At 50.2% G+C, this 25,797-nt stretch overlaps 1 protein-coding gene across 22 annotated transcripts in view; it reads right to left on the bottom strand.

Moving 5' to 3' along the window:
- Window positions 1–424: 424 nt before the first annotated feature.
- DYSF (dysferlin) overlaps window positions 425–25,797 on the bottom strand; it is a 195,560-nt gene continuing 170,187 nt past the window's right edge. For all 22 annotated transcript variants that reach the window (XM_036435666.2, XM_036435678.2, XM_036435676.2 and 19 more), the window contains 14 exons: window positions 23,284–23,412; window positions 22,833–22,988; window positions 21,240–21,331; window positions 18,546–18,716; window positions 17,739–17,881; window positions 15,648–15,787; window positions 14,377–14,465; window positions 14,044–14,139; window positions 13,529–13,670; window positions 8,296–8,395; window positions 6,832–7,010; window positions 5,007–5,116; window positions 3,554–3,701; window positions 425–701 (listed from right to left, as the gene is read on the bottom strand). In XM_036435666.2, the coding sequence (XP_036291559.1) occupies window positions 663–701; window positions 3,554–3,701; window positions 5,007–5,116; window positions 6,832–7,010; window positions 8,296–8,395; window positions 13,529–13,670; window positions 14,044–14,139; window positions 14,377–14,465; window positions 15,648–15,787; window positions 17,739–17,881; window positions 18,546–18,716; window positions 21,240–21,331; window positions 22,833–22,988; window positions 23,284–23,412 (1,734 nt within the window). In that variant the 3' untranslated portion in view covers window positions 425–662. The remainder of the gene's footprint in view (window positions 702–3,553; window positions 3,702–5,006; window positions 5,117–6,831; window positions 7,011–8,295; window positions 8,396–13,528; window positions 13,671–14,043; window positions 14,140–14,376; window positions 14,466–15,647; window positions 15,788–17,738; window positions 17,882–18,545; window positions 18,717–21,239; window positions 21,332–22,832; window positions 22,989–23,283; window positions 23,413–25,797) is intronic.

Genomic DNA, 25,797 nt, shown 5'->3' with positions numbered 1-25,797 from the left:
GGTGGAAAGTCCTGGAGACACAGAATACACTGGGTCTTTAAGCCTCAAAGCCCACCCTGCCCCCAAGCAGTCTTGCCAAAGGATTCATAGTTCCACTCAAAAGGCTGAGCCAGAGATGTCACACACCTCTACCCCCACCACGCCCAAGCAGACACCTGCCCTACGACCATGGTCGGCAAATTGCGACTCGCGAGCCACATGCGGCTCTTTGGCCCCTTGAGTGTGGCTCTTCCACAAAATATTACGGCCTGGGCGAATCTATTTTGAAGAAGTGGCGTTAGAAGAAGTTTACGTTTTAAAATTTTGGCTCTCGAAAGAAATTTCAATCGTTGTACTGTTGATATTTGGCTCTGTCGACTAATGAGTTTGCCAATCACAGTCACACCCCATCCAGGTTCGAAAGAGATGCACACACCAACACAGCTTTGAGGTTCCAACCATTTTATACTGAAATGCACATGGGCTGATCCAAAAAGGGTCGAACTGGGGGAGGAAGAAATGATGAAAGTGGGCGATCCCAGGGCTCGATGTTACCAACTCTTGGAGCATGTGCCAGTCCACCTGTCTGTCTGCCCACCCTGGCAGGATGGTCAGGCCTGGAGGTGTGGAGGAGCTCAGCTGAACTGGGCAGAGGAAGCAGCCAGTCCTGGGCCAGGCAGTCCTCAGCTGAAGGGCTTCACCAGCTTCATGGCAGCATAGTTCTAGAGGAGAGAGGAGGCAGGGACGCGTGAAGACAGCTGCAGGGTCTCAGTACTCAGACACCCAGGTTCTCAGGCCCATGCAGGGACTCATCTACTCAACCACCTGCCTGCACTCTGCCCTCAGCACCCTTACCCCTCGCTCAGCTCAACACCGCCCACCTGGTGCCCTTGCCAATCACACAAGCCCAGTACTTATTGAAACTCTTCTGGAACCCTCCCAGTTTGGGATGCGAGGTGGGGGGAACAGCTGCCTGAATTGCTCTGTTTTCTCCCCCATCATCAATCCAGGGCCCACTCTCGTGTTTCAACCACAGCCAAGAGGATTCTGACCACCAGGGCCTGCCCTGGCCTCTTCGTCAGACAGGTGATCTCCCCTTCCCTTCTCTGTGTGTCTCCTCGCCCCCTCCCACATGGACCCAGGACTCACTGGCTACCACGCTCCTGTCTAGAAAGTAGAGCGAGAGGGAGAGTTGGGGGGCTGGGTGTACGGGGATGACCCGCGATGCAGGCCAGCACCTGGGATGGGTCACCCCTGATTAGACCCTGGCTGCTGTAGACTGAAAGGAATCTCCAGCCCCACTCCTCCCCCCAAAACCATGAAAACACACACAACACAACACAGGGCTCCTAATTGGGACAGTATGTTCCCCAGCGCCGGCCCGGGAAAGCCAGCTCTGGAAACAAAGCCTTCCCGCCAGATCTGCTGCCTCCCCACACTGGCCCTGCTCCCGCTGGCTGGGGGCAGCAGGAGGAACCAGACAGGCTGCCCTCCCTGTCCCCCTCCCAGGGGAACTTCCAAGAGGGTGGGAGACTAGACCAACCAGACCAACCGGAGGGAGCAGCCCCTCGACGTAGTGGGCTCTACCAGGCCCTCTGCCCTCCCCGCAAGGCCAAAGAGTCAGGGGAAGGCCTTGGGCCGCCAGGTGATGGGGCAACGTGGCCGGAGAGCAGCAGGACTTGCCCAGGTTGTAGCAAAGGCCTGTCCACAAAACCAGTCTGCGGCCTCAGGCCCAGCTGCCCCTCCAGCCCTGGACCTCTCACCTATGACTTGCCCCCCGAAACACTGACCTTGGGAGAGGGATGGTGAAGTTGGTGTTTTAAAGAGGACAATTTTCAGAAGAACTCAAAGGAAGGTGATGGCCGCTGCTGGGGGCCTTAGAGATAGAGGAGGGTTCTGACAGGGTCAGTGGCAAAGTGCCCGTCTGCTCTGCCCACAGGGCCCGGGGTTAAGGCTGCTCCAGGGACAAGGAAAGAGCACGGGCTGGAAGTCAATGGAATTCTTCTCTCCTCCCCCAGCCAGGCAGCGGGGAGCCTTCTCCAGACCCTGAAGACCTGGCCTGCTGCCCACGTGCCTCACAGGGAAGGGCCCAGCTGGCCAGGGGCAGGCGCTAGGCACAGAAGGGGCGATGGGGATGTCACTCTGGCCCTGCCCCCGCCCTCCCCTTAGCTCTTCAGGAGGACACTGACTTGATGTAAAGCCCCCAAGAAAGGTAAAAGGGCTCCCTTAACCACCATGCAAATCAGAGCTGACCCAGTTCAACACACCCATCCTTACGCTGATGGGAGGACCCTGAATTTCTGGACCTAGACTCTCCTTTGTCACTTAGGCCCAGACAGTTCCCTCTGCTGGTCTCCACAGTCCATGTAAGAGACCGAAGGGATGGCTTTGTGGTCTTAACTACAAGGGGTGCAAGCTGCTAATATAGTGTCCTCACTCAACATCGTCAACAGGTTCTAACACTTTAAGTGAAGCGACATATAACAAAACCAACTTTTACCATAAGCTAACTGAAAGAAACAAGAGTTAAATTCCCTCCCTCTCCCTCTCTTTCTCCTTTTCCTCTTCCTCTCTCTCCCTCCCTCCCTTCCACTCTCTCTAAAAAAACAAAATGGAAAAAATATCTTCAGATGAGGATTAAAAAACAACAAAAAATCAGGATGATATGGAGTTGATTATGCCATCCTATTTTCATATCAGTTTGAAATGTTCATTTATAAAAGTTTAAAATCGTTTGAAGAATATTAAAAGTCAGGCATCAGCCTGGTAACGCTGTGGTCCCTTCAAAGTTATTGTGGGTAGACAGGGTAGGGGTCTGGAGCATCTTCAGAGTTCCACTGATGAGCTATGAGGACCAGGGAAGCCAAGACCATGAATACAGCCCCAGATCTCCCCTTTTGGGCGGAGCCCCATGGAGCTGGGGGGCAAAAGCTGGCTTCTCACCAGGTGAAAGGGCAACAGCTGGCTTCTCACCAATGTGCACTGTACCAAGTGAGAGGGCCACCTTCTGTCTGTCCACACACATCTTCCCCCCAGGCCTGCCCTCTGCAGGAGGCGAGACACACTGTGTCACGGTGCTCAGGTGGATGCTGAGACTCTCTGCTGGCCCCAGGTCCTCCCTTCCTCTGGACCTCAGCAGGTGTCAGCCGCACAAACAGAGGGACCTCCTCCTCTGTTCTGCTATCTACATCGTCCCTTCCTGACTGAGTCCCACACTCTCCTCAGGGGCTCACCTACCAACCCTTTGATTACGTAGTTCAGGGGCTTGCTGAGGACAGCTATGCCTCCCCATCAACAGCACAAAATGTTTCCCCTTTGGATTAAGAGGTCCCTAAGGATAGGACTTTGTCTACCAGACTGGGAACTCCCAGAGTAGGGGTCATGTCTCCCTCATCAGACCGTGGGCTCTGCAAGGACAGAGACTGCGTCTCTCCGTCAGACGGGGGCTCTTCGAGGATAAGGACTGACTCTCCCTGAGACCAGGCTCTGCTGGAAGTCAAGAGCTGTGCCCCCCACATCAGACCAGGCGCTCCTCCAAGACAGGGCCTGTGGCTCCCCTGCCGGGGCTGCTCACCGGGAAGGCATAGACGAAGATGCCCAAGAACAGCAGGAGGATGAAGAGAATGATGAAGAGGATGATGGCGCACCGGAACCGCCGCCACAGGATGTACTTCATAGTCTTGTATGGGGAGGTGAACCACAGGAAGGAGGTGTCAGGGCGCCTGGAAGTGAGTTCCCAGAGGTCAGCAGGCAGACCTACCATGGCTGCTTTCTCCAAGTCCTGCTCCCAAACCCCCCCTGACCCTCCAGGACCCGCCCAGCCTCGAGACCCCAGTCCCTGCCCCAGAACTCACCTGCACTTCCTTGTCCTCCAAGCCTTTGCTATAGTGTGAGCCCCCACCATGCTGCCCTCCTCTTCTTGGTGCCACCCTCAGGAGCCCTTCTCTGCCACTCTGTCCAGGACACCTTCCCTGCCACCCTCTTTCCTTCCCGACCCAGGACTTAAAAGACTGGAGATTTGGGAGTTGGGCGGAACTTCAAGGGTCTGTCATATTAAGTGAGCCATGGCCCAATGAGCCCCAGATAAGCCAAGCCACCTGCCTAGAGACACATGGCTGATCCACGGGAAGTGAACCCAGGCAGCTGAGTTTCTCTCATAACCGAGAACCTCAAAACCTGCCCCAAGGTCAGCCTCACAACTCAATGAGGATTTTGTGTCGCAATAATGGCCTTTTAACTACACGCCACTGGATCTCCTGGGCCTCTCTTGTCTTTCCAGCCAGATCCCAGCCATCCCAGGATGGCTCTCCCCACTCTGCCAGCCCTGTGGCACTAGGAGCAGCTTGGTGATAAAGTGGGCTGTCTCTGCTAAGTCTGACTTGAGCTCAATAGGCCACATGGAAGGACCTAGCAAACGCAGCCCTGATACCACCTCCCCCAGCCAGTCTATCAGCCCCTGGTTACTGCCTTCAAGGCGTCTACATCCACTTAGGGGCCTGGGAGGTAGGGAAGACAAGGACTGGTCCCCCATTTCACAGATGGGAAAATGAAGACTGCCAGACTATTTGAAAGCCACACTGACACCACGAGAGCCATGGAAGACAGTTTGGTCAAGGGAAAACCCTTGATCAGGCTCCAGAGCCAATCAGATCAAGTGGGAGAATTCCAGCCTTACCACTTCCCTTCCTCAACTTTGCTAAGACTGTTTCCTTGCCTGTAAAATGAGATGATAACAACAACCCAGCAGAGAAGGTTCCATAACACAACATGCACATGCCACATGACAGCTTGCTCAGCACACAACCAACAGCTACCCAACCATGCCTGCTTCCGGAACTAGCTGAGGAGCCCAGTGTTCCTGGAATGACATCTGTCACCTGCCCCCTAACACCAAGTGGCCCTCTCTGGGCCATGTGGGCATTGTGACCTTTTTAAATGTTTCATGACCTCTGCAATAGATGCCTCCTAGATGGTGGCTACACCTCCCAGCTCCCCTGGGCATCAGGGATCAGGGGCTTGGCACTGACTTTGGGTCCTCGAGTTTGGGGTTCATGTTGGGCTCATCCCGGCCCTGGCCAGCAGGTCGCTCCTCGTGCTCACTCTCTGCTACGATCTCCAAGGTCATCTCCAGTTTGCCCTGTGGAAACAGAGGGACAGGGGCTATGCCCAATGGCCGGGAGAGGAGCCATTGATGTAGGGGCCTATGAGGTAGGGAAGACAAGGACTGGACCCCAGGACAATTGTAAGAGCCGCTTTATTTAATTTTTTAGTTCTGTTGGGTTGATCTGATCATAAAAGCAGTAACTGCTCCTTGCAGCGCATTTAAAAACTACAGAAATACACAGGCACACCTTGTTTCACTGTGCTTTGCTTACTGCACTTTGCAGATACTGCATTTTTTACAAATTGAAGATTAGACCCTCCACCAGCAAAAAGATTGTGACTCGCTCAAGGCCCAAATGATGTTTAGTATGTTTTAGCAGTCACATATTGTTAAAATAAGATATGTACATTGTTTTTATAGACATAATGCTATGCACACTTAACAGACTACAAGATAGTATATACATAGCTTTCATATGCACTGGGAAACCAAAAGATCCATGTGGCTGGTTTTATTGTGGCTATTTGGAACCAAATCCACAATATCTCTGAGGTCTGTTGTGCAGACGAAGGAGAACGTCAGCCGTACCTCCACTGTGAACACTGTTATGCAGCAGAGCTGGTGTTCTCTGCAGTGTACGAACTACCAAACTGTGTACACATACTTCTACGGCTAGCTTCTTTCACTTAGAAATATATGCTGTTTTACTGTATAATTACATATTCTTTAAAGTTTGCTTCATAATGGCTGTAAGACATTCTATGGGATGGTTGGCCATAATTTGTTTCATAAACTGCTTATTTTGGTTCATTTAGCTTGTTTCCGACTGTGTGGTACTATAAATAATGCTGCAGCAAATATCCCAGAACTTTTTTTCTTTTTCTTTTTTTCATCTTAGCTGGTTATTTCTTCTGGAGAGATTTTTAGAAGTGGGATGACAGAGGATAAAGGCATCGGTATTGTTAAATCTCTTGCTGTAGGTTATTGGATTGCTCCCACACATGGTAGAGCCGTGAGCACTCCAGCAGAAGTAAGGGAGGAGCCTGTCTGCATCTTTGCCAGAAGTGAGCATTTCTGGTTTTAAATCCTCATTTAGCAGTTAAAAAGCCTTCACGTTTTAAAATATGCCTTTATTTAATTACGATGGGGACTCAACCTTTTCAAATGTTTAACACCCATCTGTGCTTCTTTTGTCTTTCACCTATGCATGCCCTTTGCTCATTTTTTTTTTTTTTGAGGTGTTCATTATTTCTTGTGAATTATTATGGTTAATTATTCAACAAGGGTATTTTATTTCAATGGCCATGTTAGGAGCTGGGTGACTGCCTATATTTCTAAATAAAGTGTCAGGATTCACTCTCTGCAGAGGAAGGACAGTTCAGTGCCCTGTCTCACCCCTAAGCAGACCTCTGGGCAAGCACAGTAGGACAAGGAAGGTTCCTGGCAGGGTCCTGCTCAAGTGAGCGAGGCAAGACCCCTGTCCTGTACAGGAGCCCAGGCCAGAGGGATCCCAGCACACAGATCACTGGGAAGACCCAGGAGCCAGAGCACAAGCAGGGTCCGAGGGAGCTAAGCGCATCTTTGGATTTAAATAAGCTTCCCTGGCATGTGAGCCTCAGGAGAGGAAGGCTGGGAACTGGGAAGGGAAGCCGGCTGGCACCTTGAAAAACAGGGAGAGGGAGGACAAGAGAGGGGGGCAGGCACACATAGGCTCTGGTGACCCACTGGCTAATGGAGAACAGACTTACCGCTAATATCTTCTTCTCACCCTCCTCTGCCACACAGGGCCACCAGCCCTTCACTGTTTTCTGTTCAAAAAGGGACACGAACCACTCCGGGTGGAAAGTGTCATCCAGCAGGTCCAGGGAGCACTTCTCCGCCGTCTTGGCGGGCTTGGGCATGCGGTTGAGATCCAGCTGCAAGGCGCCTGTGGCAAGGAGGGGTTCCTTAGCCGAGGGTTTCTCAGTCACTGGCAGCGAATCCCACCCAGGGGCCGGCAGGTTCCACATAAACTCAGTTACCTCCTCACCCTCCATCCATGGGCTTAGCCACGATTCAGATCCCTCCAACTCTCTATCCGTGCCCTCCAAGCTCCCTATCCAGGCCCTCTTATTCCATCCATACAGTTTCCCATCCATCTACTCACGAATCCATACACCCACTAACCAACCCATTGACTCGCCTTAAAAGAGCTATTTATCTTACTATGGACAAATCCATTCATTGTCTACATCTATCATCGATCAATTTTAAATTGTTTTTATTGTAGAAAAATCTATTTGACATAAAATTTGCTATTTTAATTCAAAATTAATCACCCCTAAAAGAAATAGCACGCCCATTAGCAGACATTCTCCATTCCCCTTCCTTCCAAGCCTGACAATGATGATTCATGTAGAATTTCCTATTGTGGATATTTCTTATCATTGGAATCATAAAATATGTGTCACTTAGCATGTTGTCAAGGTCTTTCCAGCAAGCATCAGTATATCATTCTTTCTATGACTGAGTAATATACCACTATGGGGAGACTACACTTTTCTGGTTAACTTTTATAGTTGTGATGGGGCTGTTACAGTCCAATCTGTTGGCCCCATACAAGACCGTGTTCCTCCCCCACATATCTCACTCCTTCGGCCCTGTGCTCCCTGCTTCCCAGGTCAGGGTTCAGCACACTTCTGCCCCATCGGAATCCTGTCTGCGGCCTGGGGGGTGGAGACATGTTCCCTCATTTGGTCATCATTCAGGCACAAGGGTGAAGAGTGTCTTGAGCCCCTCGCTGGCTGGGCTCAATCTGCATCTAGACTGAGAGGTGGGGCAGGGAGGGGTGGAAGGCATCCTGTAAAGCCTGAGGCCAGCCAGCCAGCCAGCGATGGCCAGCATATGTCTGCACTGCCTCAGCCTGTGTCTCCCTCTCTTCCTTGCCTGAGTCCTACCATCCAACGTGGCACAGTGTCAATGCCACCTCTGCTGCTAGACCACCCTCTGACCATGCTGGCACTGCTCTGCATATGGATCTCACTCAGCACCAGGGACCAGGGACTCTGAGCTCCCTGCCAGTAAAAAATAGGTGCACCTCCTGCTAGCCAGCCAAGAATGGCGCGCGTGCACACACACACAACACACACACACACACACACACACACACACACACAGTGGGGTCTCTGGGGTCACCCCCAATGTACAGAACGGTGCTGAGAGGCAGTGCTCACCCAGAAAGTCGTCAAAGGAGAACTTGTCGTTGTCCCAGATCTGGAATACCACTCGCGCTGGGATTTTGCTCTCAGTTTTGTCCAGCCTCCAGAAAGCATCCTGGCCCAGAGGAGGAGCAGAGAAGGAAGTGAAAAGAGAGATTAGAGAGAGGCTGGTGCCTTTCCAGCCTGGAGGAAGCAGTGGGGTGGGGCATCCCTTAGAGACTTGCCAGAGCCAGGTTCTGGCGGGAAAATTCATGAGACCCCAAAGAGCAGGGTTCGGGTTCAGGAGGGTACCGTGCAGGCTCCCTTCTCACAGGTGGCTCCTCCGATCCTCCCAATTCTCTGATTCGATGTTCTCATTCCCACTTTACAGATGGTGAAACAGGCTTGGAGAAGTTAAGCATTTGCCCAAGATCTGACAGCCAATAATAATAATATTGCACTTCTTGTGTACTAGCCCTTTACCACAATGAACTCATCTACCTTTCCAGTAACCTATATGGGAGACACGCCTTGGTGCTGAGAAAACCAGAGCAGGTAATGTGGGAGTCATACCCCTGGGAAGTGGCAGCCAGGGTCCACACTAGGCAGTCAGGTTTCAGAATCCATTTCATACCTCAAATTCCTGCTCTGCCCTTGTGATCTTGGGGACAGAGTGGACTGGCTGGGAACTTGAGGTACCCCACCCCACCCCTGGCACACTGCTATAAGAAGCTGACACTGGGGGGCACCTTCTCCCGCTGAGAGCCTGCTCTGGGGTAAAACAAAGCCCCTGGTGCTGGCAAGGTCCCCACCTTCCTGCACTCCCCATCCCACCTCCTTCGCACCAGGCAGCCTGAAACAGTGTCATCTTAGGTTTCTTCCCAAGAGGCCTCACCAAGCCACTGAAGGATGAGGACTGGGCAGGCCAAGGCCTGAGTTTACGTTGGGTTCACACATTCAACCCAAAGGACTGCCACTGGGGCTTTCCTGCTCATGCCTGTCCTCTGTCCTCTCATTGTAGCCTCTCCTGAATAGTGGCAAGAACAGGAAACATTCTGACCAGCCTGCAGGTCATGGTAGAGGCCTAGACTGAGTCTCGGAGAAACAGACTCCATAGGGAATTGGAGAACGCTGCTGACCACCCATGGTTTGTCTGGCCCAGAGTGCCTTGTATACACAGCCTCACTGCCCAGTCAGGTCCATGCCTGCCGTGTGGCCACCCCAAGCCATGCAAACCACAGAACCCCTAAACTGGGAGCATGACCTGAGCAATGGTCACCTTGCAAAGCACCCGGCCTCCATCTGGACGGCTGCCTGACTTGGTGAAGGGGCTCAGGTCCCCAGCGGGGCCCTTGCCCCCCAGCCCCTGTCTGGTGCCTCCCCCTTTTCCGGGCCCCGGCCCTCCTGCAGGTGCCTGCCTCCTCTGGCGGGGCTTTTATGGCCAGCACCGCAGGCCCGCCTGCACAGGCCGCCAGCAGCCTCCATTCCTCCGGCCGGCCTGGTTTATGGGCTCAGTAATGAGCCAGAGGTTCAAACAGCCCCTGGTGGGAGCAGCTGGACTGGGGCTCCAGCCTGGGGAACAGCCCCCCAGGTCCCAGGCGCTCATTACGCTCCCGGTCTGGGCCCTTTTACTAGCTGTTTATTTGCGGGGTGGGTGCCTGACGCGCAGGCAGGCCCCGGTGGGTGTGCTGGGCTCCAGGTGGGGAACGGGCCAGGGCGACCAGCGGTGGTTCAAAGCAGCCGGATGAAAGGAGACCTTGTACTTTACGACAGTCTCGTCTGGTTAATGGGGTCCCTGGAGGGCCTGCCTGCCAGAGGCCCTGAACCCCTCGGCAGAGGGCTGACTCTGCGGCATGACCGAGGAGCCCAGAGGCTGCTCAGTGCCCCCACACAAACCCACCCCAGACTCGGTCCTGTAGCTCCTTGGTGCCCCACTGTGTGCACTCTTCACTTGCCTCCCAGGGCCCTTTTTCCACAGAAGGACCGCTGGCTCCACCTGGGTCAAGCCAGTTCTCCCTCAAGCCCTGGGTGACCTCATAATCCCGTGGACTCTGTTTCTCAACCTCCTCCAGTCACCCTCTCCGGGAGCCCGCACCACACGGATCCCCATTCCCCAGCCCTGTCCACTCCTGCCTCTTCTGGACTCACACTCCCCTCCCACCTCTCCACCCCGCAGTCCCCATGGGCCTCTCGTCCTCTCAGGGCTAGCCCAGGCTATGCCACCGGGGGTCCACCCAACTCTCTCCTCTTCCTGCGGGTGCCTGTGATTCAGGGATGAAACCCCGTCATGGCCAGAATGGACCCACCTCAAATTCTTACCTAGCAACTCAGCTGGGCCCTCAGAACTTCCTGGTAACCCTTCTCCATACTACCGTATTTCCCCGAAAATAAGACATCCTCCGAAAATAAGACCTACTTACAGGTTTCCTTCTGAGTGAAATATAAGGCATCCCCCCGAAAATAGGGCCCCCCCCAGGCTAAACATGAGAGATTTGGTCCACTGATTCTGAAAGAAATGGAGTCACAAGAAATTCACCAGGAAATTCAGGAATTGGATTGTTATGATGATGTTCCAGAATATGAAGACATGATTGTCATTGAATAAATGAGTAAATTCTTGATACTGTAGGATTCACAGTTTATCTGGTTTGTGTTGACAACTACCGTACTACCGTACCGTATACAGGTAATAAATTTCCTTTATTTTCATTTAACAATAAGTGTGTACCGTATTCTTCTTCTTGGAAAAATAAGACATCCCCTGAAAATAAGACCTAGCACATCTTTGGGAGCAAAAATTAATATAAGACCCTGTCTTATTTTCGGGGAAACAGGGTAGCAATGGGCCTCTCCTGTTCTCTTTCTCCCTCCCTCTCTCCCTCTTCCTCTCCCTCGCTCAGCATAATAGCTACTTCTAGCCTTTTCCATTTGTCTCAAGTCACCTGCCACAGTCCCAGGAGATTCTCTCTCCTACTTCGTAGAAAATGCAGAAGCCTCTGCTTCCTGTTCCTTCTTGCTGACATCCCCACTTGTCACAACCAAGGGGTGGTCCCGCCTCTCATTTGAGCAGGCCAATCGTGTCTCAGCCTCGGTTTCCCCTCACACCTAGCCCCTTTTAGAGCTTGGTGAGCACCAGAGCTGGTGTGCAGGATGCCTCAGGCCCCCCTTCCCCATTCCCAGCCCCCACTCCGTCTGTCCACAGCACACTGTTTGCTTAGTTTAGAGCCCTCCCCACCAAAGGCAGCATTTGCTTTGTGATGGAAACATCTTGTGATAGACAAGCACACTGAGCAAAGGCTCACAAAATCAAAGCTACACATAGACTAGGCCAGTGGTTGGAAAACTCATTAGTCAACAGAGCCAAATATCAATAGTACAACGACTGAAATGTCTTTTGAGAGCCAAATTTCTTAAACTTCTTCTAATGCCACTTCAAAATAGACTCGCCCAAGCCATGGTATTTTGTGGAAGAGCCACACTCAAGGGGCCAAAGAGCCACATGTGGCTCGTGAGCCACAGTTTGCCGACCACTGGGCTAGGCCTTCTTTTCCTGCACAAAACCAGAGGTGTAGCTACATACTTTCTGGCAGGCACTATGCAGCAATCTCTGGGTGAAAGAATTCATTTAACCTTGTTTAACCCATATTTTCTTCTGTGTGGCAGCTTCAGAGTGCTCCACAGCACATTCTGGTTTCTCTAGCACGCATACAATCCTGTGTGTGGAGTCGGGAGGGGGTCGTGTGGAAGGGACATAATGAAGAGAATTAGGAAGATGAGTCGGCTGAGGTACATTATTATTTCCCCTCTTTAAGCCACTCAACCACTCAGGAAAGAAAGGGGAGTCAGAGAACCTTGGTAGCTTGAAGCCTCGAGCTACCTCCGGAAGGAAATCGCACCAGCAGAACTGAAATACCAGAGAGGTATTTACCATATCGAATAGGAGAGAACCTTGATTCTAGGTGCCCTCCACCTCCAGTCAGCCTGGCAGCGAGGCCCTCACTGCCCACAGCACCCTCCTCACTGAGCTCTGTGTCTGCTTGCTAAGGGCAGGTGTAGAGCCACCAGGAAGGAGTGAGGGGACAACTCTTTACTGCTATTTCAAGGGGAAAGCCCAGATGAGCCCTCCACTGGAAGATGCTGAGACACAAAGAACAGAAGCCCTGAACCCACCCTTCCCTCTGGCTGATGCTCACAGCTCTCCTGGGTGCCTTCAGTCTGGGGCGAGAGAAGGGAGGTGGAGGGAAAAGGACAAAAACTTTGAGGCCTGGAAGGACAGAGTCACTCCCTAGTGCCAGTCCACCTTGGACAATAACCACAGGCACCAGGTGGGGAAACATAGCGAACTAGGTAGCAGGAGGAACCTAGCAAAGCAACACCCAATCCTATGGACAACCCAATCAATAAGCCAGGTAGGCATCCTTGGGAAGCTCTCAGCAAGCATGTCAAGCTTGCAGCCCGTGGGCCATGAGTTTGACATGCTTGCACAGGTCTGGTTTCCCACCCAGACCCCGTGACTCTTCCTCCTGCTTGGTTTATCTAGAATTTGGAGAAAGGCAGTGGATTTTGGATTTGGACTTAGCTACATATGATGATTGAGGCACCAGTAAGGGGTGGTTGTGGGATGGCAGCAAAGCCAGCAATGGCAATAATGGTGAGAGTGGAAGAAGTAGAGGAATGGTGAAGATGTTGGTGGTGGCTTTGGCAGTAATGGAGCAGAGTGGGAGAAACTGTGGCAATGTCTTAAGTAATCGGGACAGTGGTAGTGGTGACATTGGCAGTGAGGAGACAATGGAGAATGTGACATTGGCAGTGAGGAGACAATGGTGTGGTGGCATTGACAGTGAGGGAACAATGGTTTGGTGACATCAGCAGTGAGGGGACAATGAAGAATGTGACATTGGCAGTGAGGAGACAATGGTGTAGTGATGTTGGCAATGAGGGGACAATAGTGTGGTGACACTGTCAGTGAAGGGACAATGGTGTGGTGACATAGTGAGGAGAAAATGGAGAATGTAACATTGGCAGTGAGGGGACAATGGTGTGATGACATGGACATTAACATGGTGACATAGTGGGGAGAAAAGGAGAATGGGACACGGGCAGTGAGGGGATAATGGTGATGATTATTCCTCAATGATGGCAGTGCTTGTTCCAACAGTGGTGGGCAGTGGGGAGGGTATGACTATGGCATGCCAGTGCTGGTAGTGCGATCATGCTGACATTAGAAAGCCCAGGAGCTAGCACCTTTGGGGACAGCAACCACACTCACCTTCTTGGTGATGGTGCAGACTTGCTCAGCTGGCAGGTAGTCGAAGGGGAAAATGAACCTCCAGTTAAAGCTGCCTTCGCCCCCCAGGGACCGATAATGCACGTCCGTCTTTTGCTTGTGTTCCTCAAAGCCAACCATCCAACTGGACATAAACATTTTTAGAGAACATTACCAATTAAGGTTTCCACCACAATATGCATCCTCACCATGGGCAAATGAGGCATTAAGAAGGCAATGGTAAATTATAAAGGAGAAATCATTCTCAAGAAATCTCCATGATGTACCAACTATGCCACAAACTTTTAAACATTTTAAACTTTCTCTGGGCGGACATCCTCAACCCAAATATTATTGTGGAAGAAGAAATCTAATCTGGAAATAACTCCCCAAAGGCAGAGGTCACACTCTTAAACCCTCCTTCCTTTCTTTTCCTCCCCCTCCCTACACCAGAGCCCCCTTCCCAATGGAGCATCACTGTGGAGCTGGGATAGGTGGGCAGGAGGACGACTCCCTACCCTTTCACATAAATGTCGCTCATCTTTTCCCCTGTAATGCTCAGGTCATCCAGGATCACGTCCTTGGTGTTCCAAATAATACAACGCAGGAAAAACCTGTGGAGAAGAATTATTCAAATCACATGGATTTCCCACCAGTGGGTGGGAGGTCTTTGACTGAGGAGCCAAGAAGCCACTTCACCCAAGAATGCTTGCCTGGCTGGACAAGACTGGGACCCTGTGGTCTGGGTGGTCCAAAGCCTAGCCCAAGCACAACCTCCTTGACCCACCCAAGCTGGTGGGGACCATCCCACCACCCTGTTCAGCTCTAAGCCTGTGGTTGGAGCAAGTTACCTTTTGGCTCTCCGTGGGGTGATGTTGAAGGGAGGTCCAGGCCGCCCCAGGGCCTTTGGAAACAGGTCAATCCACATCTGCAGCTTCCCCTGAGGAGACAAGACCCTGTTCTCTCACATCCTTCTCATTCAACTAACAATCTATGACCATCTGCTCTTGGGGCACATGACTGAGAAAATTCAGGCCGGCCATGGAGAGGCTCATCACCTCATAAGGGAGGTGCCGTAAGTGGGACCGCAGGGCCAACTGCAAAGGTGAGCCCACTGGCCCAGAGTCTGACTTGGATCTATGCCTGGGGGGTCCAGGGTCAGAGAAGGCTTCTCAGAAATGATGCTTTCTGAGCTGAGATTCAGTGTGCCAGATGGAAAAGAGGAGAGGGCATTTCAGGCAAAGGGGATGGCATGCTCAAAGTGCTGGGGGGTCAGAGAGCCTGTTCCATCCTAGAAAGGTTCCAAGGATTTCTGCAACATGAAAACATCTACCTGCCGCCCTTCAGCTCCCTATCTCCGCAAGCCACGTTTTTGTTCTCCCCTCATCTTAGAGAAGGAGGAGCAGGAGTTGCGGCAAATTCTTCAGGGCCGCAGAGCTAGGGAAGGCAAGAGCTGACATTTGGACATGGGCTGTGTCCCTCTGGGGAGCTGGTGGCCACAACACCAAGGGGAGGAGAGCTCAGTTCCAAACAGCAGAGATGGGGTCCTCTCCTTTTCTCCAAGGGACCTTCATGGCTGCCTCGCCCTTCTTGGCCTGAAACCCTTTCTTTTCTCCTGAGCTCACCCACCCTGGGCCTGCTGTCCCTCTGCTCACCCTCCTGCATGGCAGGACACCCTTGGCCCTCCTGATGACTGTTCTCTATGGCTGCTCTGCCATTCTGTCACAGGATTCTGGTCACCCTGTCTGAACTCCCCACAGCAGCCCAGCACGGGGCCAGCCAACTGAGATGTCACTGACTGATGACACAGGAGGGCACCGAGGCTAGGCTGAAGCAGCAAGGCTTTGGAATGACTCATGGGAAGTCAGAGGTCTGGCCTACACAGGGGTGAAGGAGGCAACTCAGCCTCATTCCCCAGGCCCTAGGGCCTGCAGGTAACCTGAGGAGGCCAGGCCCAAGAGGTGTCCTGGAAGGTCAATGGTCAGACTGAAGAGGAACACCCTCAAGAAGGGGCTGGCCAAATCCTGGGGTCCCCGGTGGTGCCTCTGGGATGTCCATGTTGTCCTTGAGGTGGTGCTAGCTTAAGGCTGGGGACTCTGGGGCCTGATGGGTAACGTCCTACCTGCTCGATGTCTGGCTGGAGGGGACTGTAGAGCGGCCGAGACTCCACATGCTCAGGGACTAGGCCTTGCTGCTGCAGGACGTGCAAAGCCAGACGCTCCTCCACTGGGCCCAGGTGTGGGTTCGGGACCCTGCCAGCCTCTGCAGCAGAGAGAAGACAGAAACGTTTCTGGGGCTGAGTGAGCAAGGGATAGGGCAACCAGTAGTCCTAGGGATGCCCCTAACCCCAACAGCCTCACCCAAGCCCAGACATACTTCTTCCAGTCCTCACGTCTCACCCTCTGTAGGGGGAACCTCGCTGTCCATGGGCTCCAGGCTTAAACTCCAGATTCCCCATCGCCATCATTTCTACCAAGCCTCTTCTATAAAGCTCTTCTTCCTCTTTCCCACCCATTCAAATCCTGCCTGCCCACCAAAACCCACCCCTTCCCAGAAACCCTCCCTCCCTGACTACTCCAAACTCTGAGCCTCAGTAACCTCTCTTCCCAGATTGGGCATCTACATGCTCTTACTGCTATTCTCTGGTTTGTGCAAGCTGTTCTCTTAGTGGCAGTAGCTAAAATAACAGCACTTATAAACAGGAACCAGGCACTGTTCTTCACAGATAGAACAGGCTGAATCCTCATAATAACCCTAGAAGGTAAGTGCTACGATTATCCCCATTGTACAGATGACAGAAATGAAGCACAGAGCAGTCACCCAGCTGGTCAGCAGGACGGCTGAGACCACACACTCAATTAGGAAAGGTGCATGACTGGACATGAGTACTCCCCTCCCTCTCGTGCTTTCCAGGGGTAACTTTGCCCTACCCGGGACTGGTGCTGGACCAAGTGAGGACTCAGGGATGGTTCTGACTCTAACGAGCCTGGCCAAGCAGCCAGCAACTTAAACTTGGAGCTCCCAGGAGACACCTTGACTGGGGGTCAGAGGGTCCACATATCTACACACATATACAAAGGTATGTATACTTAGATGTGCCCGGGTTCAGTCCCATGGGCACACATACACAAACACACACACGTTCATTCATCAAACCTTTCCTGTCCCCTTTAATAGGTGTCACTAAGGAAGCAGCAGCATCACAGAAGGACCACGGGCCCATGAATCTGGCTCTGCTCCACCTGGCTGTGTGACTTTGGGCAGGTCATTAACCACTCGAGGCCTCAACCGCCTTATCTGCAAATCAGGCCAATGTGAGTCCTCACAACTCTAACTTTCTGGCTTTCCTTTCCTACCAATGTATGACCATGAGCCCTGGCCTCCGGGCTAACGCTGCTCACAGACTAGCAGAAGGAAATGAGACCACCCCTAAAACAGATGCACATTCTAAGGAAAAGAGAATGGAGCTGGGCCTAATGCTGGCTCAGCCATGACCTGGGAGTCAGCAAAACAGAGCGAGAAGGAGGGGATTTGGGATGGGGTAGTCAAAGCCATTGTTCCCCTTGTCTAGCCTCAGCACCAGCTCTGACATCAGACATCTCTGAAACCAGCAGGAATGAGGGGCCAGCTGGGCCTATATACACCACCAGAGAGTCTGAGCTGGTCCGGGTGGGCAATGCAGGACTATGGGCACCTCCACATGGAGGAAGCATGTGATGGGATTCTCAGGCATGAGCATTAGGCAGACCCAGAAGGAAGGTGGGGACTGCAGGACTTCCTGCCTGCCCTGTGCATGCTTTAGGTTCAGGATCTGTGAGTGGGAGCTGAGAATGGGCCATCTGGGACAAATGGGCTCAGGTAGAAAACTGTTTCTCAGATGCGCTGTATCCCAAACTCAAATCAAAGTCTGACTTCCCAAAGCCAGAAGCTGACTGATCCTAACCATGACCCTGACCAGGGCTTCAGACTCACCCCTGCTCTTGCCTTCAGAAGGGCCTCATCCTGAACTGAGCTCTGACCTTGGCTCCACCTTGACCTCTTATTTTTACAGCAGGGTCACAGGTAAGTGCTGATCTCCAGAGTACCAAGCCCATCTGTGCCACCCTACTGGTGTGGGTTGTGTCCATTTGGCCCCTTTATGACAGAGCAGAGCCAATAAGAGAGAAGGAGACAGAGAAGAGTCCATAGGTTTCCTGGTTAGGGGGAAGCTCACCTATTTCTTCAATGGTGTATTCTTTATCCTGGAACATCACGCGGTCTGCCTGGTACACAGGGGCTTTGACTCTGTGCTGCTGGCAGAACAGGTGGAGGAGCTGGGAGGGGCGGAGCTGGTCCCTCCACTGGTTCGGTCCAGAGCTGAGGCCAAACACAAGGCAAACATGAGATGCTCCAGGACACTGATAAGGGCAGGGGGCGTGCAGTGACCTGTGTACCCACATGCACAACATCACCCACCCTTCCCTTGTGCAGTGGGCACCCCATCTGGTCGTTCACCATGACTGGGGATCTCCACTTTACAGATAGAGACACTGAGGCCCGTAGATAACAGGACTTGTTCTAATACATACCCACAGAATTGGAACTTAGATGTTTCTAATTTCCACATTTAGAGAATCAGACCCAAATAAGAGCCAAGTTGGTAGGAAGTGGGTGGAGGTTGTCCACACATGACTGCACCTAACATAAACCTCCTCAGGGTCCAGCTGGGGCCCATGTGTCTCACTGTCTGTCTGCCTCTCCACGATCTCCTTTTCTCTTTCCCTCTACGGGTCCTTAAGGAGAACGGGATCATAACATGATGAAGAGCAAGGTTCTTAGGGTCAGACAAACAGGTTCAAATCCTAGTCCCACCACTTAATAGCTATAATGTCTCTGGGCCTCAGTTTCCTTATCTGTGGAGTTGGCACAAGACCCAGTTGGACTGAGTGAGAGAACACCGGTGAGCTGGCACACAGTACATGCTCAGTATTCGAGGGGGCGGGATTGTTGTCAGAGAAGCAGCCTGCCCCTGTGCACCTACACACAGTAAGTCTGTGGGAGCCCGCAGCGAGCCCCAAACTTGGACAGCAGCCTGTTCTCCAGGTCGATGACCGTCTCCCCGATCTTTTCGTCCTTGGAGAGGAGGTCATAGTCATAGAGAGTGATCTTCAGGTCCTTCTCCAGAGGCAGGGTGCAGGTCAGCTCAAACATCCTGCAGGGGTGGGCACAGATGTCAGACAATGCCAGCTCCTTCATGGCACCGGACACCGTGGGAACTCAAGAGGGTAGCATGGCTCAAGGAGGATCCTGAAACCCATCCCTGCCTCTTCTTCCCCTCCCAGGAGTGGCCCTGCGGTTCCTCCCTCCTTGAGTCTCCAGTAGCTCTTAACACACACCACCCACCGCACTCTACTGGTACTGGGCTGTGTGTGTGTGTGTGTGTGTGTGTGTGTGTGTGTGGTTTTCCCAAATAACCTGGGCTGGGCACACAGCACCCATCTGACCACAGAATGAATGAATAAATTGACACAGAACATTAAAACTGAAGCTCCCCGCGGGACATCAGAGAGGTGAAACACCAGAGCTCTGGAGTCACCCAGAGGATGATGGCCTGGGACCCACTTTCAGGACTCTTGGGGCTTCACACCAGCTTCCGGAGTAGGATGGAGAGAGGATTGTAAAGAAATTTTTGGAGAGAGCTCCTGCTATGCTCTGAGACCCCCACCCTACTTGGGGGTCAAAGGTGGAGGTTTTGGCCCTTCTCCCCAGTGAGCTCTCTGTGGAAGGAGACAGCCTGGCACCGACACACATTCACACTCTCGAGGAAGAGAAAGAGCTTGTGCCAGGGAGAAAAGAGGGGCTCTACTTGGGAGGAAACACTTTGCTCCCATCTTGGCTGGAGGCCACAAGGCCAGACTGGAGCCAGTGTGAATCCTGCCCCTCCGGACGTGGGGCTCCAACAGTAAGACTGTGGAGAGGCCCATCTGAGAACAGGAAATGGAGGCCATCAGCTGAAGGAACACAGTATCTGCCACATCCCAGGAGCTGCAGGGGGGGGACTCGGGCTCTCTGGAAAGCACCCACCAGAAAATAAATCAGTTTTAAACATCTGACACCCAGAGGGCACCAGGAAGCCAGGACAGTGAGATGGGCCCTCTGCTCTGATACTTCCCCGAGTCCTGGCCCTGCAGGAATCAGGAACCTCAGTGCTAGCCAGAGGGGGAGGAAGAGATGCCAGGCAGAGAGGCAAGCCACACACATCCACATGCTGCACACAGCTGTACCCAAGGTAGACCAGCTGGGAGAGGGGGCCATTCCCCTCCAGCCATCCAGGGTGTTCATAATTACACATGCATGGGCACTCTAGTTACCAACTTGAGACTGTGGGCTTAGAACAAAATGCATTGTCTAAACATGAGCAGCAAGCTGCCTGATTGCCTGCCTGTCACAGTTTCCACTCGGGGAATGAGGAAGGCAACCCACAGAATAAATGTTTACAGGACACCAGCAGACAAAAACAAATGTGCTTTGATTTTATCTCTTGAGTCGTGCTTCAACCACTTCAACACATGGGTTATAGAGAAAGAAACTTTCTGCTGTGATCTGAGGGAGACTTGAAACCCCAGGCAGACCAGCCTGGCCGTGCAGTGGGGAAGGTGGGGAAACAAAGTGGGCCTGGTCCCAACCTCCACCCCCCCCCCCGACATGGTAAACAGGCCTGATCTGCCGATCTGCCGCCCATGAGCCTGTGCCCCCATGCTGGCCACTGGAGCTCACCGAGTAGAGCTCCTGCCCCCATCTTCTCTGCAGCCTTTCCTCCCGTCCCAGCTGGTGATGGCTCATCACTGCTAAAGGCTGTTTCACCTTCAAAAATGGCACTTCCCCAGGCTCACAGGGTCCCTGCTGTTGTGCTGAGTGACCACAGCTAACTTGGTAGCTACCAGTTTGTAAATCCAATGTGTTACTTAACAATATCGGAACACCCGCCATCTCCTACAAGGGCTACAGTAATGGCTGCCGACTGCCCTCTGTGACTCTCCTTTCTTTTGCCTAAATAAGCTCACATCCAAAGAGCAAGCACATCGGGATGTCTGGGAGCTGCTCCTGTGCAATGGAACTGATCTTTCCTTTCCTTGAAGCACCTTACTCTCTTGAGTTCACACCCTTCCTCTATCTAACCACTACAAAGGCGCAGCCAAGAGGGTAATCACTAAATGCCATGAGGGATCCTGGATTAGGGGGGAAACTATTAAAATCCTAATAAAGTCTAGAGTTTAGTAAGTAGTAATGCACCAATATCAATTAACTAGTTTTGACAAATATACCATGGTTTGGTAAGATGTCAACAGTGGGGGAAATTGAGTGAAGGGAATACAGAAATTGTACTATCTTTGTAACTTTTCTATAAATCTAAAATTATTCCAAAAATTATTCCAATAATCTTAAAAAAAATAAAGAGACAGACTAACTAGCAAATGCATGCCCTGGGTTCCTATTTAGATTTTTGACTTTGAGATCATTGTTTATGGGTTTAACTAGGAGTTTCTGCCAGGACTCAAGCCTTTTGTGCGCAATGAGGAACTAGCTGAGGTTACCCCCTTAGACAGCCAAGACTTAGGGAATAAGTTCTGCTCCAGGAATCAGGGACTTCCCAAAGGCAGCCACATCTCCCCCAAGGGCTGTGGGTTACCCAGACTGACACCTCCACTCCAAGACCCAGGTTGCCCCAACTTACTTCCCAAACACAGGCTCCAGAGTACAGGGGATGTAGTTATCCTGGTCGCTCACCGATTTCTTCCCTATGGAAATCTTGACGTAAGGATCACACTGAAGGAGGAGACAGAGAGATTTTAATGAAATCACTTCCCCGGCATATCTTTGAGGCCTCTTCAGACCTCTGCCTCCCAGTGGGACTAGGTGGCCAGCCATCAAGGAGCTGTCATCCTGTCATCCTGCCAGGCCAGGGACCTGCACACCATACCACTTGGCCCTGAGGTGGGCTTCTAGCCACAATTCAGCAGTGGACATGGGGTACCTGAGTTCTCCATACCCCCAACCCACTTCCCCACTGGCAGAAGGTAGGTGTGGGCCAGGCTGATATCCTCAGAAGCATACCAGTTTGTATGACATGAGTGATTGAGCCAAGCTGGGGTCCTCTCTGTGACCTTTACTTCAGCAGATGGAAAAGGAGAGAGACAGCCAGACTTTGTCAGCCAAACCCAGCCCCAGTGGCCTTCCCTGAATGCTTCCTACGGGCAGCAGAATTCCCTCCACTAGCTGCCAGGAGCAGGGGCCGGAGAGTGCTCACAGTCATTCTTGGCTTCAAGAGGTCTTCAAGCGCATGAGCTGATCATTGGTCACTACCACATTCTGGAGGCCCCTGGTAGTGCCTCCAGCAGCCATGACTTCTCACCTTGAAATTCTGGGCTCCCAGGGTAGGATACTAGGCTTTTACCCACAACTTCAAGGACACATGCTAGGCCTACATCCAAGGGGTCAGGAGAGGTCCCTAGCCTCATACATTTGAACTCCAATCACCCCCACTGCCTCTCTTCTTCCCTCTTCCTCTCTCTTTCCAACTTAACTCTGCCTCTCCCCTACCTCCTCCCCATAACTCCAGACTCCTGCCCTCCTTCAAGTTCCCCTCTTTCATTCAGGGCCAGGACTAGAGAGAGGTGATGAGGTATTTGCCTCAAGCATAAAATTAAAAGGAGGGCCAAAAAAACTCAGTCATCAAGATAAGCAATATTTTAATGAAGTATTTAAAAAATTAAAATCAATGCCAACAGTCCATGATCAACAAAATATCAAAAGTTTAAATAAATACATCATCAGTATTACTGATTTTTCTTTTAACCCCAGGGTCCATCATGGCACAGCAGAACTGCTGATCCTACGCCACTTATCTCTTTCCCCCACCACTGAAAGTCCTACCAAGACAAGTTCCAGACTACACCTTCAAGGTTGCCTCTCCTTAGGCCTTATCCTTATACTCAAAGAAGTCTTCTAGAGAACTTCTGCAGAGGTTTTTGATGCCTCCTAAAATACTATTTTCTCCTCCCTCCCAGCCTAACAAAACTCCATCAATCCTTAAGAATCCTATTCTTTCAGGAAGCCTTCCTCATTATTCCAATGTCTTGTACTGACTTAGGCCTTTTCTGAACTCCTAGGGCACTTGGCCCTTGATAGAACTCCAGCCAGCCACATCTCAGCTTTGTATATTTGTCTGGTTTCCCTGGGTTGCTGTGAACTTCCTAGGGCAGAGGTGTATCCAGATTCTGTAGCCCTTTGTACCTCTGAATGCAGGTGAGAGCTCTAGAAATGTTACCTTCCCATTGGGGTCCTTGGGCTGCAGGCCAAATGCCTGGATAATATAGATGCGGACCAGGCACTCCTGGGGTCCCTGGGCAGCCAGCTGGTGGAACTGTCTTGGGGGCATGGGGACAGATGGGTCTTCCGGGAGGGGATAAATTTTGAAAAGGCCCTAAAAAGAAGGAGGAGTCAGTTTTTATTTTTATCATAATTGTCACCAACACAATCCTCATTATGATCATGACTTTCGTCTCTGCCAGAGTCATCACCACTGAGATCAAAGAAGCCCAATGCCTTCCCATCACCACCATCAGATTCCATATCAGCAGCATCGCCATCACTATCACCACCTCCATCACCCACATGGTCACCAGCATTAGCACCACAGTCATATGGTTATTACTACAGTACCGCTTCACTGACAGTCTTATGTCTCCCTGGCTACAAACATGTCCTCAAGGCCTTACCTTAAATTCCCCAATGACAGATGGGTCCTCCATTTCCTCCTGAGTCTTGCCCCGGTAGAGCTTGAAGGTGTTACAAAAATCAGACAGGCCCTCAAAGGCCTCCACGTTCTCCAGTTGTGTGTCATAGACCTATCACATGCAGGACAAGAGAATGGGACAGGAAAAGAGAGAAAGGCAGAGGAAACATGGCAGTGTTCGAGTGAAGGAAAAGAGAGAAGAGGGAAGAAAATGAGAGGGAAAGACCACAAGCAAATTAAAGGAATGTAGGCAAAGAGGAGAGGAGGTGGGAGAGGTGGAGATAAGAGATTGGTCAAGGAGGAAGAGAGGCCGGAAAACGAAAGAAGTACCAAGGCAGAGATAACGAAGATGCAAATAGTGCAGATTAAAAAGGCAAAGGAGGGGGTGGTGGAGAAGAGAGTAAGAGGAACACATTAATTTAGTGCCACAGGGGAACAGGGTTTTCTGGTTAAGGCAGTATTTTAGGTATCTGAGCGTCATCTCATACACAGGTGGTACATTTTTTTTTTCAAGGGAATAAGATTATAGTCAAACAAATGCATGAAAAGCTAACTGACGTTTTGTTTGAAGATCAAGACAGAACTTTGGAAAATTCACAGGTCAGCATGTCAAGCCATAGTGCTCATTGTCCTGATGTCCAAATGGCAGTGGGATCAAATACCAGGCCAAGTGGGCCTGCTGAGCACCACTTTAAATTTGTGAACTCAATTTATTTACTTCATTCCTCCCAAACAGCCAATGACTTTTATTTGTTAGGACAGTATTTTGGAAGTGCTTAGATTCAAACAAAGCAGTGGTTTTCTGTTTTAGAAAATAAAATATACCTAATAAATAGTGATATTCAACAACCTAGCAGACATGCTAAGTTGTTTATATCTGAAAGTGACAAGATAGTTCAGGTAAGTTCTTTTCTCATAATGCTAAATATTATTTCTCATTTAGAACTAGCTCAAGTTCTAGCTTTTCCAAGAAAGCATTATGCAAGTGTCATAGGTTCATTATTACAAAATATAAAATACAAGTAAATATAAAGAAAATACCATTGCCTTATATTCTGATTCCCAAAATATAACAACTCATTGTTTGGCTAACATTTGATATGCATCATTTTGACTTTTTTCTTGCTCCATTTACACAGTTGATTCATTTCAATCAAAGGACCAGTCTTTTGATTCTTCAATCCTACCATTTTCTCCATTCTAGTTCCTTATTTTTGATTTTATTATTTTCTTCTTTCTATTGTTTTAAGTGTTTTTTTTTTTAAATCTAACTTTATCACTTCAAGCTTTGTTTACTTTGCTCCCTCTATTCTGATAAGAAAAATACTTACTGCTCTGCAATCATCTCTGCTTCCTACTGCCTTGGCACTGCCCCATTTGTTTTTGCTGTATAATGTTTTCATTTTCTTGGCATTCCGTAATCATAGTTTTACTTTATTATTTTATCCAAGAGCCAGATGCTTCATTAGTTTTCATTCTTTCTTTTTAGTTTACGTAAGTTTTTAAGGTTACAAACTTCCTCTGGACTGCTTTAGCTATAACCAGTAAATGCTAGTGTGGAGCATTTTATCATTTCCAAAATATTCTGAAATTTTGGTTTATATTTTCTTTTTCACCAAGAATTGCTAAAAAAAAAAAAAAGGGGGGGGGAGGCTTAAAATTTTTTTTTTAGATAGAAGTGTCTTTCGGGGCTTTTGATCTTATTAGTATGTTCAATTTTATGGTATGATCAAAAAACATTATCAGTGGCATTGGCACTTTTTGGAATTTATTAAGGTTTTCTTCGTGGCCTCTTACATGGTCAATTTTTATAACTGTGCAATCTATATTTTCAGGCTGCAGGGTTTAATCAAGTTAATAATTATGCTGGTTATCTATATCCTCTCACATTTTTGTCCCCTTGACCTGACATGAACTGAGAAAATAGAATTAAATCTACCTACCAAGGTGTTTCCATTTCTTCTTGTATCTTCTCAACAGAAATTGTGTAAGTATTGATAAATTATTTAGCACATAGGTACTCTCAAAACTATCATCTCTTAGAATTGATCCATTTAACGGTATTAGGTACCATTCTTTGCCTCCCTTACTTTGGGGACTTGAATGCACTTTCATCTAATGTGAAGATTGAAGATTGTGACTTCTGCTTTCTTTTTGTTTGCATTTTCCAGGCACACATTCTCCCCATTTTTTTTATTTTCAGCCTTTATGAATGTTTTTATTTTAGATTTAGGTTTTGTTCTGAGATCTGATTTCAATTGTTATTAATAAATGATTGATATGGCATATGATAAGTTTAGTCTGCTTTTCACTTATATTTATCTCTAAAGTCCAATAACATATACTAGGATTTGTTTCAGGATTGATCAATCTGGGTCAATTTTTCCTTACACAAAGTGGCATTCTAATATGTATATTCAAGTATTCTTTTATCTCAGTGAAATGTTATTAAACTGTCAAGTGTTTATTTGTTTTATTTCATTTTTTCATTTGTCTT

Source organism: Pipistrellus kuhlii, unplaced genomic scaffold (genome assembly GCF_014108245.1).
Source record: "Pipistrellus kuhlii isolate mPipKuh1 unplaced genomic scaffold, mPipKuh1.p scaffold_m20_p_13, whole genome shotgun sequence".
Taxonomy (NCBI): Eukaryota; Metazoa; Chordata; class Mammalia; order Chiroptera; family Vespertilionidae; genus Pipistrellus; species Pipistrellus kuhlii.
This window is presented reverse-complemented; position numbering and strand designations above follow the sequence as displayed.